The sequence below is a fragment of the Hyaena hyaena genome, unplaced genomic scaffold, assembly GCF_003009895.1.
Source record: "Hyaena hyaena isolate Hyena2069 unplaced genomic scaffold, ASM300989v1 scaffold_871, whole genome shotgun sequence".
NCBI lineage: Eukaryota > Metazoa > Chordata > Mammalia > Carnivora > Hyaenidae > Hyaena > Hyaena hyaena.
The window spans coordinates 512,577-529,777 of record NW_024081500.1 but is presented as its reverse complement, the minus strand read 5'-3'; the positions used below and the strand labels follow the sequence as shown (position 1 = coordinate 529,777).

Sequence of the window (17,201 nt, the reverse complement as noted above, 5' to 3'; positions counted from 1 at the left end):
GTCTAAGAAAAATGGAAGGCAAAGCCACCAAGAGTCTTGGTCTGGGATCAGAAGTGTGATCCTTTAGCACCCCGTACATGATGGAAACCAAGAGGGGCACCTGGGTGGCTCAGTCCATTAAGCATTCAACTCTTGATGATGGCTCCAGTCATGATTTCACAGTTTGTGAGTTCGACCCCCACATCAGGCTTTGTGCTGACAGCTATAGCGCGGAGCCTGCTTGGGATTCTCTGTCTCCCTCTCTCTCTGCCTCCTCCCCTGCCCCACCAATGCTCTCTCTCTCTCTCAAAAATAAATAAACATTTTAAAACCCAAACTCCTAATGTTCCAGTAATTGTAAACATGGTCCCATTCCTTCATCTTTCAACAAACTCATTTTTCCAAGCACGAACCCAATCCGGTTTTCAGTCTTTATGTGCTCTTTATACACTGATGACTTCTACATTGTTATTTCTTGTTGAGACCTTTCTCAGGATTTACATAATCAATCAAGCTCTTCATGTCTGAAGATAGCTCTTCAGGGCTATCATCATAAACCCCTCTGAAGGCTGATATGCTCACTTGATTTCCCCACATTCCAAAGCCCAATAATATTTCCCATCTTATTAAAAGTCACTACCCCCTGTCCATTGGCCCAGGTCAAATACTTTAGAATAAGACCTGATTCCTCACATTTATAATTCCCCCCCAAGTTGAAACCGGCAGTGAGCCTTGTCTTCTCTGTCCACATTATGTTCTGACTTCCCTCCACCTTACCCTCGGTTGCTCCCTGAACCCACTTTTCACAGTTTGACTTTCTCTGTCACTGCTTGCTTATTCAGTTTTTCCAAACTAGAATATATGCTCAGTGGAAACAAGAAATGTATTTCTATGCCCTCATCACCAGCACAATGCTTGGTACATGGTCATAGTTTCCTAAGGACTTGGGGGTGTATGAATGTGTCCCACAACATTTTGAAACAAATATCCCTCTATCTCCTTGTGCTTCTAGGAACTTGGTTTTAGCCATTTTACAATCTCAGCATGCTTTGTAAGGTTACAGTTAGAAAGCAGCCAAATCTATGTTTATTCATTTTGAGTTATCTAACATTATTTATGTACTGACTATTCTTACTTTTTTTCTTTGCTTACATTATTGTGCTAACCTTTGTCCAAATGATAACAAACATATTTCCCTGGAGTCTCTTTAAAATAAGGTCATAGTGTTGTCAGTAAGGAGCCAGCCTACACAAAGCCACTTGTGAAATAGTTTTAGTATATACCAAGCTGATATATCAAGCTCACAGAAAGATTCATTCTTCTCTTCTTTCCTAGAGATCAAGAAAGATGGTGGTCATCTTCAGGGGCACTTGCAAAATCAAAGATGTCCAAAGAGAATGAAACAATGCCATGAACATAATGCATTTGGAAACATCGTTCATCAGAATAAAAGTAATTTTCCTTTAAGGCAAAGTCATGACATCTTTGGCTTACGTGGGAAAACACTGAAGTCAAATTTAAGTTCGGTTAACCAGAACAGAAGCTACGAAGTAAAGAACCTGGCTGAGGTTAATGGAGACATGAAATCCTTCTCTCATACAAAGCATGACCAGTATTGTATTGAAATTAAATTTCCTGAATGTGGAAATTCTGTGGGTACAAATTTCCAATTCATCAAGCATCAGAGAACTCAGAAGATGGAGAAACCCCATGTATGTAGTGAGTGTGGCAAAGGCTTCTTCAAGAAGTCTCGGCTCATTAATCATCAGAGAGTTCACACAGGAGAGAAACCCCATGGATGCAGTCTGTGTGACAAGGCATTTTCCAGAAAGTCCAGGCTCATTGAACACCAGAGAACCCACACGGGAGAAAAGCCTTACGAATGCACCGAATGTGACAAAACGTTCCGCTGGAAGTCACAGCTCAACGCCCATCAGAAGACTCACACAGGAGAGAAACCGTATATATGCAGTGAGTGTGGGAAAGGCTTCATTCAGAAGGGCAATCTCATTGTACATCAGCGGACACACACGGGGGAGAAACCTTATGTATGCAGCGACTGTGGGAAAGGCTTCATTCAGAAGGGCAATCTCCTTAAACATCAGCGAATTCACACTGGAGAGAAACCCTATGTGTGCACCGACTGTGGCAAAGGCTTTAGCCAGAAGACCTGCCTCATATCGCATCAGCGATTTCACACTGGAAAGACTCCCTTTGTGTGTACCGAGTGCGGAAAATCCTGTTCCCACAAGTCCGGTCTCATTAACCACCGGAGAATTCACACAGGAGAGAAACCCTACACCTGCAGTGACTGTGGGAAGGCCTTTAGAGATAAGTCGTGCCTTAATCGCCACCGGAGAACTCATACAGGAGAGAGGCCCTACGGATGCACTGACTGTGGAAAAGCTTTCTCCTACCTGTCATGCCTCGTTTACCATAAGGGAATGTTGCATGCGAGAGAGAAAGACGCACGCCCGGTCGCGGTGGGGAATCCTTTCTCAGAGAGCCACAGCTCATCACATTCAGGTGATAGCACACAGGAGAAAGACCCTGTTAATAAGGTGGACATGCCTTCTGTAGCAGCTAAGACATTACACCTCCGTGGGCTCCTAGCAGATAGGAACATAGCCAGAGTGGGACAGCCAGGTGCTGATGTGCACCATCGGCAGATAACCGAGTTTGCACAGGGAAACCTTTTGAATGCAGTGAATGTGCTGGTGCCTTCACTGATCAGTTGCATCATAGTTTATGCCCCCAAAAGCCCATAGGAATAAAGTGTGATACAATCAAGGTGGAAAACCCTTGAATAAAACCTTCCAGGTCAGTGTGTGGCTGACAACTGTGACACATAGTGTAAAGACCAGGGATAGTCTAAGGACAAATAGGATAAGGGGCGAGAAAGCCTCTGTGGAAAGGTAGACCCTAGTGGGTGTCTCATGGGGCCCCGATCAGCAGCGAGCTCATAGCTGGGAGACCTACGATGACCGTGGGAAAGTCCTTCCCCAGAAAGAGGACCTTACTAGGTGCCAGAGGGCTCCCGGGGAAATCCTACAGGAAAAGGGGCTCTGCACACACCGACTGTGGAACGTCTTCAGCAAACACATCAAGTGAATAAGCCCTGTGAACGTGACTATTTCAGAGACTTCTGCCAGAAGTCTAACCTCATTTCACATCAGATAATGTGCATAGTGTCCATTTTAGGACAATATACCTTGAATCAGATTCCTAATTTATATGATGGTGACTCCTTAACTCAAAGGAGGTGGTATGTGCTGCACATCAGTGGTTTGAATTATAACAGTGCACCCCCTTTTCTGGGGGGGGGCATGAATCTTTCATTCCAACCCAGGGTCATTATTTGGTTAGCTCTTGTATTTCTTTGGTTCTAAATTTATTCAGTTTATTTTAGACTGCTGAAGTCCTTCAAATGGAAGGTGAATACATTTAATTCAGTAATGTACCATGGCATATTTGGATATGTTTGACTTTGTAAATATCCCCCAAAGGAACAACTGCTCGGAATTCCTGAATTATCTATCAGCCAAGTTCTTTACCTAGAAGACAATTCCCATCCAGTACACACATCACTCAGAAAACCTTTCATTAGCTATTTCCTTTACTTGGTAAAGTATGAGCTACAGATGCTGACAGTAGCGAACTAAGTAAGAGTCCTTGCTGCCTTTGAACTGGCATTTTTTTTAAATGTTTTATTTATTTTTGAGAGATAGAGACAGTGTGAGCAGGGGAGGGTCAGAGAGAGAGGGAGTCACAGAATCCGAAGATAGGCTCCAGGCTCTGAGCTAGCTGCCAGCACAGAGCCCGACACAGGGCTCGAACCCACAAACTACAAGATCATGACCTGAGCCGAAGTCGGATGCTTAACCGACTGAGCCACCCAGGCGCCCCTCTCTTTTCTTTTTAATCTGGATTACATGCATATAGCTATTTGACCCTCTGGCACATGTAATCAAAGGATGGTTACACCTACAATTAGTTGAAACGGACATGGGATAGAAGGTACAAAGTATCCTGGTCACTTCTTGTTCAAGGGGCATGTTATTATTTGGAGAGGGAAGGGGAAAGGATTCACTTGGTTTTATGCGTGTAAAATAGGATATGGATACTTTTTAGCAGATTCATATCTTTCTACCTGGATTATAAATTCCTATCTGGATAATTTATAGATATTCATATATTCCCCTGCACATAGCAAACTGGAAACAATTCCCATGGCTTTGAAAGGCTGTTGAAAGAAAATGTATGGCCTAAATGAATGACCCAGTGGACAGATCAATTAAGCAGATTTGTGTTCACTGAAGGAAAGGAGCCACAGGAAAGAAATTTCAAAGATCAGAAAATTAAAAAAAAAAAATCCTGACTAGAGGCCCCTGACAATAGAGAAGGGGAGGATCACAGAAGGAATAGGATCCTCAGAGCAAGCTCAATTGTTAGAAAATGACATCTCTTCTAACAGGGCAGTGTGTTAGATGGATGGAGGTGAGATTTCTTCTAGCCGTGAAGAGCCCTGACCCTCGTTTGTCATCTCCGGGATCCCGGCTCCTTTGTGATGTGATGAACTGGAATGTGATGTAGCTTCATCGTGCTCACTGACCTGGGAACGGGCCTATGTCCTGTCTCCTGTACTCGGGGTTCTTGCCTTTGCTTCAGGAAAGATCTATCCAGCTTAAAAGCTGAGTGCTGCTTACAAGGGAAAAAAAGTGGAAATTTGCCGTCAAATGGCTCTCATCATCAAATTCCCAACTCTGGGTTTTTGACGAATTTACTGCAACAGACTTCTTTTTTTTTTTTTTTTTTTTTTTTTTGAGTGCCTGCAATGTGCCAGGCACTGTTGTAGACATGAGGTACACTCTAGTGAACAAAACATACAAAATAATGGCATCTAGCAGGATGGATTTGGGGCAGACACTCTTCAAAGATTCAGAAATGGACTCTTGTTCGACTCAGGCTTCAGGTCATCTCCACTCTTCATGTTGCAAATCTGCAGGGCCTCTCATGATGGTCTGCATCTTTCTTTCTTTTTTTTTAATGTTTTCTTTATTTTTGAGAGAGAGAGAGCATGAGCAGTGGTGGGTCAGAGAGAGAGAGGGAGACACAGAATCCGAAGACAGGCTCCAGGCTCTGAGCTGGCTGTCAGCACAGAGCACAACGTGGGGCTCGAACCCACGAACCGTGAGATCATGACCTGAGCCGAAGTCGGATGCTTAACCAACTGAGCCACCCAGGCGCCCCTGCATCTTTCTACTTAAATCTTCAGTCAGAGTCCCTGAGTGGGCTGCCCAGGCCTGCCTTGAACCCTGAGGCCCAGGTGGTGAACTCACCTCTCCAAGGCTGGATTCCCAGGTAAATAAAACATTTTAGTAGGAAAGATAATTCCAGATGGTCCTCTTTGAGAAGGCAAAGTCTGTTTATATCCTCTAGGACTCTACTCCCTTACCTTCATAAAAATCCTGTTACTGAGTAAGTGTGCCAACTGCCAGATGATGATGGCGTTGTTTGGTTACTTACTACTCTGGAATGCTCCATTTCCATCTTCTGTATTTTAGGGGGCTGCTTTTGTACCTTTGAAGCCTTATCACTTTCTCCTTGGGTCCAGGTACCATGTTCTCAGCTGTTGCACAGGGTGGGTAAGGGTCTTAAGGTCTGAGGGCTTGGACTCTACATGGGTCACTCTGCCTTGTCTGGCACAGCAGGGTGGGTGTACTAGTCTGCTTGGGCTGTCATAACAGAGCAATGTCTGATTTATACAATAGACATTTCTTTCTCAATTCTGGAAGCTAAAGTCTAGATCAAGGTCCCATGGTTGGTTCCCTCCACGGTCTTTCCTCAATTTGTAGATGCCACCTCCTTCCTGTGTCCTCATGTAGTCTTTCCTCTGTGTATCTAGTCCAAATTCTTTTTTTATTAACTAAGTTTTTTAATGTTTATTTTTGAGAGAGAGCGCAACACAGAATTGGAAGCAGGCTCTGAGCTGTCAGCACAGAGCCCAAGGTGGGACTCGAACTCATGAACTGTGAGATCATAACCTGAGCCAAAGTCAGATGCTTAACTGACTGAGCCACCCAAACTCCCTGTCTTCTTTTATTTAATGTTTATTTATTTTGCTGGGGAGGGTGGGGCAGTGGACAGAGTGTGAGCCGGAGAGGGACAGAGAGAAAGGGAGACACAGAATCTGAAGCAGGCTCCAGGCTCCAAGCTGTCAGCACAGAGCCCGACACAGGGCTCAAATTTGTGAACTGCGAGATCCTGACCTGAGCTGAAGTCAGACGCTTAACCACTGAGCCACCCAGGTGCCCCCAAATTTCTTTCTTTTTTTTTTTTTTTAAATATTTTTATTTATTTCTAGGAGAGAGAGACAGTGTGAGCAGGGGAGGGTCAAAGAGAGAGGGAGACACAGACTCTGAAATAGGCTCCAGGCTCTGAGCTGGCAGTCAGCACAGAGCCCGACGCGGGGCTCGAACCCACGAACCGCGAGATCATGACCCAAGCGAAAGTCGGACGCTTAACCGACTAAGCCACCCAGGTGCCCCCCCAAATTTCTTATAAGAAGACCAGTTATGTTGGATCAAGGCCCAGCCTATGACCTCATTTCAGCAGAATTACCTCTTCAAAGACCCTATCTCCAAATCCAGTCACATTCTGAGGTACTGGACGTTATTATTTGAACATGAGGATTTGGGGAGTGAGGAACAGTCGTATTTGTCCATGAATGCCATTCAAATTTGGAAATTTTTATTGGGCTTATGGATTGAGCTGGCAGGTCACCAGTTAATGGTGGTGTCTTTTCCAGTTTGAGGATTAATATAGGGCTGTATGTCAGTATTGGGGGAGGTCCATGTGTGTTTGTGGTTGAGAGGCTGAAGCTTTAGAGGCCCAGGACCTCTGGGCTGTTGAGATAGACTTGGTGAATGTTACTTTCTCCGGAGTCCTTCAGAATCCCTCTTCAGGGACTAGTTACGTGTGTGTATATATATGCACACTTGTACATATATTACACAAACACATGCATTTGCTGGAAAAGCAGCTGGTCCCTGGGGGACAATGACAAGACACAGCCACTATTGGTAACAGAAGAGATTTGGTTGTATTGAAAGTGCTTTACGGACCATGAAGGCTCAAGCAGAAAGGAGAGTTGATTTTTGGAGGAGTGTGCCCTGGGACACACTCTTAGGAGCTGCATTCACTGATCTCTGTCCACGAGTATCCATGCATTTCAGCTGTGCACCGTTTCCCCTGATGGTGTTGCCAAGAATCAAGTATGAAGTTTCTGTGGCCTCAACTAAATTGCCTTGATATCTGAGATGCAGGCCAGGCAGCAAGAGGCCCTGTGAATCTGGAGGATGCAGGAAAATTACAGAATGTGGGTAAGGTTAAGTTAAAGTTGTTCTGAGTAAGCTATTTGATTCCAGAGGCTTAGTGTGACTTAATGAGAAATACATAGTTTTGTCTCTGCTCCCAGTTCCTGACACAGAGCTTCTAAAACCCTTGTAATTTCCTGAGCAATGGGGGTGATTGGAGCGTCTTACTCAGAGCTGTTGAATCGCTTGGAATTTCCTGGGTGGTGTAAGTCTCTTTTGTTTGGGGCACCTGGGTGGCTCAGTGGGTTAAGCGCCTGGCTCTTGATTTCGGCTAAGGTCATGATCTCATGGTTTGTGGGATTGAGCCCACATGGGGCTCTGCTACGGAGCATACTTGGGATTTTCTCTCTTCCTGTCTCTGCCCCTTCCCTGCTTATGCTCATGCTTTCTCTTTAAAAAAAAAAAAAAAAGAAAGAAAGAAAGAGTCTTTTTTTGTAATAAGGTGACTCTTGGTGAGTTCCCAGATGGCTCCTGGTTTGGGGCTGGCCACCAGAAGGACCATCACCCATGACCAGAAGCTTGGAGCTTTCAGGGAAGGGAGAGGACCTAGAAATTGGGCCTACAGACTGTCTTGTCTATCTGTCTGCCTGCCTGCCTGCCTGCCTGCCTGCCTGCCTGCCTATCTATCTATCTATCTATCTATCTATCCATCCATCCATCCATCCAGTCATTTGAAACTTTTATCTTTAAAATTCATACATGGGGGTGCCTGGATGTCTCAGTTGGTTAAGTGACCAATTCTTGACTTTGGCTCAGGTCATGATCTCACAGTTTGTGAGTTTGAGCCTCATGTTGGGCTCTGTGCTGACAGAATGGAGTCTGCTCGCAATCCTCTCTCTCCCTCTCTCTCTGCCCTTCCTCTGCTTGTGCTTTCTCTCTCAAAATAAATAAATACACTTAAAAAAAATTCATACATGAATCAAGTAGGTTGTTTATTAAAAAGTAAAAGCAATATGTGTGTATGTCTGTGTATATGTATTTTTTTATTAAAAATTTTTTAATGTTTATATTTGAGAGAGACAGAGTGTGAGCAGAGAGTATTTATAGAAATAAATATATTTATTTTTTAGTTTATTTTTGAGAGAGAGCGAGCAGAGTATGAGCTGTCAGCACAGAGCTCGACGTGGGGCTCGAACTCACTAACTGTGAGATCATGATCTGAGCCGAAGTCAGACGCTTAACTGACTGAGCCACCCAGGAGCCCCAACATATATGTATATGTAATGGTTAATATTTGTCCATATATTGTATATATATTCAAACAAGTGAGCTCCCTTTTACAGTGCAGGTCCCCAAGACCCCCTCAGATTTGCTAATTTGCTAAGAAGACTCAGAACTCAGAAAGCCTCTTATACTCAAGGTTACATTTCAGATAGAAAGGATAGAGATTAAAACAGCAAAGGAAAAGCCACAGCGCAACTTGGGATGAGGCCGTGTGTCAGCACACCCCTGAAGAGGCTGGAGACTGAGGGCAGGCGTGCATGTGTCCTGCCCAGCTGAGGTGATCGAGCCCCCCCCCAGAGTGGACATCAAGGCTCAGGAGAGCTTTCTGTTGGCAGTTTCCCCTGCCTTCTGTTGTTCATGCCGAGGAAGTAACGCTGCCCATGACCCCTCTGTGGAAGGACAGCTGGAAGCTCCGTGTTTGGAACTTGCCTGTGCTCTGCCCTTTGCACCACTTTTCTTGGCTGATGTTAATCTATATCCTTTAACATAATAAGCTGTAAACTAAGTGTCCCAGCTTTCAGTGAGTTCTGAGTCCCGTGAGCAAATTTTCATGGTCTTACAGAATATCCTCCGTAGCTGCATTAGCTCTGTGCTGCATTTCGGGGAATTTCTAGTTCACTAATCATCCCTTCAATGCCTCTAATGTGCTTTCAACCTATAGGGCTGCTGCTTTTTTCAGAAATACTGTTCCTCAAAGCTGCCTACTTGTCTCTTTATAGTTCCTAATCCTTAGACATTTGAAAATACTGCTTGCAATATTGAAAAAAAATTATTTACTTATTTTGAGAGGGGGGTGCAGAGAGAGAATCCCAAGCAGGCCTCACACTGTCAGTGCAGAGCCTGATGTGGAGCTTGAGCCCACGAATCATGAGATCACGATCTGAGCTGAACCAAGAGTCAGACACTTAACTGACTGAGTCACCCAGGTGCTCCACCTTGCAACATTAAAAAAAGAAATCCTTTTAAACACACTTATTAAACATGTCATATCTTGTCATTCTGTCATCTATTGTCTCTACTTGGTTAATTTAGATCCACCAAGTCTGGGAAGGCCCTTGATGAGTGTAATAATATGTTTTCTTAATCTTGATATCACCCAAATGTATAATGTTTGACAAGTAGGTGCTCTCATGTATATGATTCTCCGTTAGCAAGAGTATCCTATCAACTTATTACAGAAATTTCTGACTTGTTGAATAAATGGACTACTGAATGTATAAATGCAGAATACCCCAATAGTATTTTCCTTCTACAAAGTATTTTTTAAAAAAACTGCTTGTACTGACGTAGCCCATATGGTTAAAAAAAAAAAACCAGAATAACTTCCTTTACATTCCTTCCTGTATCAAAAGGGAGGGCACCTGGCTGGCTCAGTCAGTAGAGCATAGGACTCTTGATCTCAGGATTGTGAGTTTCAGCCCCATGACGGGTATAGAGATTACTTAAGAAAGAGTAAACCTTTTTCTTTTTAATTTAATGTTTATTTTTGAGAGAGACAGAACAGGAGGGGCAGATAGAGAGGGAGACACAGAATCCCCAGCAGGCTCTGGTTCTGAGCTATCAGCACAGAGCCCGACATGGGGTGCTCCAACCCACAAACTATAAGATCATGATCTGAACCGAAGTCAGACGCTTAACCAACTGAGCCACCCAGGTGCCCCAAGAAAAAATAAAATCTTAAAAAAATAATAATAAAAGGGAAACAGTCCTATTAAACAGGACCATGTTATTACAGAAATCACTGACACTAGAGGACGTGACCATGGACTTCACGTGGGAGGAGTGGCAGCTCCTGCCCTCTGCTCAGAAGAACCTGACAGGATTTGATGTTGGAGAACTACAGGAACCTGGTGTCATTGGGTGAGGATGGCTCCCCTGTCACTCAGATGGTCCCCATCAGTGGCCTTTCCTCTGTCAGCTGCTTAACGCTTCAGAGTATCTGCAGCGCTTTCTAGTGGTAGATTCTCAGGTCCTTTTCTGGCTTCAGACAAAGGTGTATAATGTGTCTTCTCCTGTGAGAGAAAAGCCCCTGTTGTGCAGATGTGAAACCTGTCAGTCCCTCAAATGTAGTGTCCTCCCACCCTGACAGAGCCAAGCCCATTTAGAAATCTGTCTTTCCCACGAGCAGGGCATCAAGCCAGCCAACCAGACGCGCTCTCCAAGCCAGAACGAGGGGAAGAACCGTGGGCGACAGAAGAGGAAGTGTACAGCGGAACCCGTCCAGGTGAGCGAATGACAACAGCAAAGTGCATGGCCTAAGAAGTCACAGTCTAATCAGCCAGGGAAGGTTCCAGGGCTGTGGGGGTGTCTGAGGATGTCTAAATAGCCGCGCCTCGTGTCCTTCCCTGATGAGAGCTTCTTTGTAGGAATTGAGAGGAAAATATGCCCCTTTTCTTCTTCTAAGAGCCAACCCCTGTTCATTTTATGTACCTCTTGATTTTTAAAAAAGATTTTATTATTATTATTATTTTAATGTTTTATTTACTTTTGAGAGAGAGAGAGACAGAGTATGAGTGGGGGAGAGGCAGAGAGAGAGAAGCAGGCACCAGGCTCTGAGCTGTCAGCACAGAGCCCAATGTGGGGCTCAGACTTGTGAACTGAGAGATCATGACCTGAGCTGAAGTCAGATGCTTAACAACTGAACCACACAAGTGCCCCTAATGATTTTATTTTATTTTTTTAAAGTAACCTCTATACCCAACATGGGGCTCGAAATCATGACCCTGAGATCAAGAGTCACATGATGTACCGACTGAGCCAACTGGGCATTCCCATCTTCATTTTTTTGTCATTGTTTGCTTAGTTCTCTTCTTCCTACATTTCTCAACTCTTTTTTATCCACTGTCGTAGTGTTTGTAAGTACTTCTTCCACACCTCCCTTGCTATGATATTCCACCTTCTAGGCATTACTCAAAACGTAGCTCTTTGAATTCAAGATAGTCTTCCAACTGGTTCATGTAACTGCTTTATTGCAAACTAGTGAGTTCCCTTCCTAGCCTTCAGCCTTGCTTTGGATGCTCTGTCCACACTGCAATCTGATCTCTGTGTTTCCATGGCTTCTTAGTGTCCTCTCAAGATTCAGATGTTGACATCCTGATCCCCAAGGTGATGGTGTTGGAAGGTGTGGCCTTAGGTGACCCTAAGGTCATTAGGGTCCTGCCCTTTCTGCCATATTAGGTTGCGGCTAGAAGGTACTGCCCATGAGGAAGCAGGCCTCGCAGACACTGGTACCCTGATCTGGGACTTCCCAGCCTCCAGAAATATGAAATACATTTCTGTCCTTTTTTGTTCTAGCAACCTGAATAAACTAATAAGACACTTCTCTTTCCCCGCTCGGAAATTGTCCAAAGGTTCTGTTTTCCATTTCTTGTTCTGTTTTCCTGTCCTTAAACTTTTCCTTCAATTTGTGAGGTAAGCTCTTATCCTCGATAAAAACTCCTAAGTTCACAGAAACTCCTAAATGAATTCAGACTTTTTAGTAAGGAACTAAAATCACTTTCTCCACGAGAAAATTTCTTCCAACTTTTTTTTTTTTTTTAAGTTTAGGATCTTCTAACAATTTAGAAAAATGACAACCTACTAAAGGAGGGTAAGAAAGAGCAATGGGGGCACCTGGGTGGCTCAGCCGGTTAAGTGTCTGACTTCAGCTCAGGTCACGATCTCACGGTTTGTGGGTTCGAGCCTCACTTCGGGCTCTGCTGAGAGTACAAGCCTGGAGTCTGCTTTCAGATTCTGTGTCTCCCTCTCACTCTGCCTCTCCCCTGCTTGCACCCTGTCTCTCTCTCTCTCTTAAAAATGAATTTGAAAAAAAGAAAGAGCAATGGAAATTAAGAAAGGGGTGGTGAGGTTGGAAAATCTAAGAGAGGCTGTTTCTCCAGAAGCAGAACAAAGATGTCTTTCAGGAAAGTAAGAGCATAAATGTTATCTGGAGTTGCTGATTCAGCAAGCAAGATATAAACTAAGGGACAGGGATGTGATCTTAGTGCTGTCGTCCCAGTCATACAGTTGAGTGTGTGTGTATTGCTGCAGTTTGAATTCTCTGTTCATGAAATGGTCTCTAACGGCTCCCTCGTGTCTTCCTTCTATGAATTCTCTTAGTATTTTGTGCCCACAGCATTGAAACACCCAATCTTGAAAACATCGTATCTATTTTTCAAACATTTCTTTAAATTTTTTAAATGTTTGTTTATTTTTGAGAGAGAGAGAAGAGAGTGAGGGAGACACAGAAACTGAAGCAGGCCCCAGGCTCCGAGCTGTCAGCACAGAGCCTGATGCAGGGCTTGAACTCACAGACTGTGAGATCATGACCTGAGGTGAAGTCAGACACTTAACTACTGAGCCACCCAGCTGCCCCATTTTTCAAAAATTTCTTAAATCCAAGGCTTCTGTTGGAGATAATACATGCATCCAGTCCTCTCTCTCTCAGCCTGGGTGATTAGATCTCTGGTACAAGTCTGGGGATGTCACTATCTGATATTCTATGAGGTTGCTGTTGCAGCACTTTATTTGGGGACTCACAGCTACAATGCTGAATTTCAGAGGAAGCAAAGAAATACCACCTAGTAGCAAAGATGTTTGTGGTGAATATAGGACATGGATCCATGAAAATCTATATGCAGTACAGGTTTTGAGCATAAAGTATTGTTGCTAGAATTCAAGGTTGAGGTTACATGTCAAAATGATTAGCAGAGATGTGATACTGTGGAAATCTAGAGGAAATGGAACCTGCAGTTATATAGAGAGCCTGGAGAATAATGGCAGGTTATGTAGGAGCATACCTTGATTTTAAATAAAGAACATAATAAAGGACAAAGAACAGAGGCATAAATAGTAGGAAATCTGCAAGCCCAGGGCCAAGATTGCCACAGATCAGCCTGAAGTTTCGCAAAGACCAGTGTCAGAGGGTATTTTGGGGGGAGCACTGGAATGGAAACAGGTAAATGGGGTAATCATGGCAATGTTGACTTTTTTTTTTTTAGTTTATTTATTTGAGAGAGAGAGAGAAAGTACGAGTGGGGGTGGGACATAGAGAGGGTGGGGAGAGGGAGAATCCCATGCAGGCTCCACATCAGTGGAGAGCCTGATGCGGGGCCCGAACTCACAAACTGTGAGATCGTGACCTGAGCCAAAGTTGGAGGCTTAGCCAACTAAGCCACCCAGGCGCCCCAAGGCAATGTTAACTTTTATTGCCAGGCTGACTGTTGAGACTTTATGTATTAGTAATTAAAAAACTAGTTGAGGTAGCATGATGAATGGTAGGGGTTTTTTGTTGTTTTGTTATTTCAGTTTTGGGTTGCCTTAATTTCTACCTGGTGGCAGCTGATTGGGAGGGCCAGAGGTTGTAGGAAAAACAACCTATCGCTTACCCGAGTCTTGGTTCGGAAGGAGGCAAGTGGTCCTTTAGGCTGCTTAACTGAGGCCAACACGGAGACAGAAGTGCGGAATTATGGAAGAAGATGTAGTCCTTTGCAAGATGAGGGGTCAGTGTCGTAGGGATGTCAAAATGGGAGGAAATCAGATGCGACATCTGTATAGGTACAGCATGCAGAATGTGACTGAAGTTGACAGTCTTCTTCTCCCATGTGGAAGCACATCTGTCCCTGGAGAAGTCTGCATGTCCACCAGGCTGGTGGAATTTCCTGGATGCTCATTCTCTCTCATCTTTGCCCCTTTCTTCAGGAACGTGCCCCAACTTGACTAAAAGCTGGAGTGTGAAGATAATAGTCTCTCTTTCAATGTTGTATGACCAGGGTGATGGTGCTCTGCAGAATGAAGAAAAGGGTACATTTTAGAAAGCGGACAACCCCCCCAAGAGTATCACAGCTATGTCAAGCTCAACTACAGAGGGCCCAGCATTCTGAATTGCCTCTCTGAGATGTTCGTAACAAGTCTTTGACCACCATAGTCTGTTTGTCTCCTTTGCTGGGATCTTCCAAACCAGAAGTCTGAATGTTTGAGGGACTAACATCTTGGTCCTTTTCCTCAACTTTCTTTCAGTCTTTGCATTCTCTGAACATGACCTCAGCTTATCCTTTATCCTTAAATATTTACATACTGATGCTTTCTGCATCATTGTGTCCACTCAGGCCAGTTCTCAACATTTATATATCCAACTGGGTACTGGAACCTTGCTGTCTGATAAAAATCGAAGTGGGGCCACCTGGATGGCTCAGTCGGCTGAGCGTCTGACTTCGGCTCAGGTCATGATCTCACAGTTTGTGGGTTCGAGCCCTGCGTCGGGTTCTGTGCTGACAGTTCCCAGAGCCTGGAGCCTGCTTCCAATTCTGTGTGTGTCTCTCTCTGCCCCTCCCCTGCTCATGATCTGTCTCTCTCTGTCTCTCAAAAATAAATAAATGTTAAAAAAAAATCAAAATGTTTTTATGCTTCAGAAAGTCCACTTATTTCCCCCACATTCTGAACCTCAGTAACATCCACCCTCTTGAAGAAAGTTTCCACCTACCTCTTGACTCCAGCAAAATATTTAGGAGTGAACCTTAAGTCTTCATGTCTTTTCTCCTCCCATTTTGAACTCACCAGTGAGACTTGTCTTACTCCAGTGTGTCCTCATTTCCTCCACCTCTTCATCTCCTTTGCTTCTTCTAACCACTTCTCATAATTTGCAGCTGCCGCCCTTTTTTGTTTTTTCTTTTTTTAATATTTATTTTTGAGAGACAGAGCGTGAGTGGGGGGGAGGGTGCAGAGAAAGAGGGAGACACAGATCCAAAGCAGGCTCCAGGCTCTGAACTGTCAGCACAGAGCCCGACACGGGGCTCGAACTCATGAGCCGTGAGATCATGACCTGAGCTGAAATGAGTCACTTAACCGACTGAGCCACCAGGTGCTCCTGCCTCCCTTTTTTCTTTGCTTAGTTCATTTTCCTTACCTAGAATGTAAACTCCAAATAATACGTTCATGTGTCCCCAACACCAGCACTGTGGCCAGTACCTGACAGGCATTTTATAAGGATTTGTGGAAAGACTGAATGCAGCCCTCATAATGCTGGAGGAAGTTTTCCTTCCACCTGTGTTTTCTAACAGTGACTTTCTTATTTTTACTCTCTCTGCTTGTTTTGTAAGATGCTACTTAGAAAGCAGCCAACTCTATAGTTATTCACTGTGAATTATCTAAACTTGTTTGTATGCTTTTTGCTTTTGCCTCTTGATTTTTGTGTATTATTTTTAACCAATGTTCAAGAAATAAGGAACATTATTAGAGACTCTTACACTGAGATCACACTGTCAACACTAAAGATTGGCCAGTCCACACCTAGGCATTCATTGTTCTCTTCTTTCATAGAAGCCGAGGAAGTTGATGATCATCTACTGTGACACTTGCGTAGCTGGAGGTGCCTAAAGACAACTAGATATGGAACGGTGCTGTGAACATAATGCTTTTGAAAATATTGTCCGTCTGGACCACCATCATTTTCCTTTAAGGCAAAATTAGGGGAAACTCTGAAATCAAATTTAAATTCAGCCAGTTAAAGCAGAGGCTGTGAAATAAAGAACCTTGTTGAGTGTAGTGGAGATGAGAAATCCTTTCTCCTTACAAAGTGTGAGAAAATTCATACTAAAATTGCCTGAAATTGGAAAACCCATCAGCACTAAGACTCCCATTTGTAAGTATCAGAAGGCTCACAAAATTGGGAAATGCACATGTGCAGTGAATGTGGGGAATCCTTCATCAGAAACTCTCAGCTCACAAAACATGAGAGGGTTCACTGGGGAGAAAAACCCCATGGATACAGTACATGTGGGAAAGCACATACCACAAAGTTCAGGCTCACTGAACACCAGAAAATTCATACAGGGAAGAAGCCTTCTATAGGTGATGTGGCAAAGCCTATTTTATAGGAAGTCATAAGTCATTATACACAAGAGAAATGGAAGACGAGAAAACCCCGTTGATGTACTAAATGTGGCAGAACCTTGCTCATTAAATGACATCTCATTTTACTTTAGAAAACTCATACCTGAGAGAAACCCTATGTATGATTGTGGAAAGGGCTTCACCCAGAAGGTTAGTTTTGTTGTACATTGGTGAACTTGTATTGCGGGAGAAACCCCCTATATGCAATGAATGTGGACAAGGCTTCATCCACAAGGTGGGCCTCTGATGACATCAGGGAATTCATACAAACACGGCTTCCTTTGTATGTAGGGACTGTAGAAAATTCTGTCCTCAGAAGGCACCTGGGTGGCTCAGTTGGTTAAGTGTCCAGCTTCGGCTCAGGTCTTGATCTTGTGGTTTGTGAGTTCGAGCCCGGCGTAGGGCTCTGTGCTGACAGCTCAGAGCCTGGAGCCTGCTTCGAATTTTGTGTCTCCCTCTTTCTCAGCCCCTCTTCACTCATGATCTGTCTCTCTCTCAAAAAATAAATAAACATGAAAAAATTAAAAAAAGAAAAAGAAAAAGTCCTGTTCTCAGAAGTAATTTCTCATTACACATCAGAAAATGCACGCAGGAAAGAAACTTCATAAATGTAGGGAATGTGGGAAAACCATCAGGAAGCAACTTCTCATTATGCATTAAAGAATTCCTTCAGGAGAGAGATCTATGAATGCACTGGGTATGGGAAAGCTTTTGCTTACAAGTCTTGCTTTATTAAACGTAAACACACATGAA

General features: G+C 43.8%; 1 protein-coding gene and 1 long non-coding RNA gene across 2 annotated transcripts in view; both read left to right on the top strand.

Moving 5' to 3' along the window:
- The window catches only part of LOC120222358, a 39,477-nt gene that overhangs the window by 4,532 nt on the left and 17,744 nt on the right, over positions 1 to 17,201 (top strand). Inside the window, exons 3-5 of the mRNA XM_039220157.1 lie at positions 1,315 to 2,739; positions 5,544 to 5,620; positions 10,315 to 10,439. Of these exons, the coding sequence (XP_039076088.1) occupies positions 1,315 to 2,739; positions 5,544 to 5,620; positions 10,315 to 10,439 (1,627 nt within the window). The remainder of the gene's footprint in view (positions 1 to 1,314; positions 2,740 to 5,543; positions 5,621 to 10,314; positions 10,440 to 17,201) is intronic.
- LOC120222375 lies at positions 5,189 to 16,772 on the top strand. The gene is made up of 4 exons (XR_005526028.1): positions 5,189 to 5,340; positions 10,315 to 10,439; positions 10,708 to 10,803; positions 15,876 to 16,772. It is a non-coding gene; the product is annotated as an uncharacterized LOC120222375 (long non-coding RNA).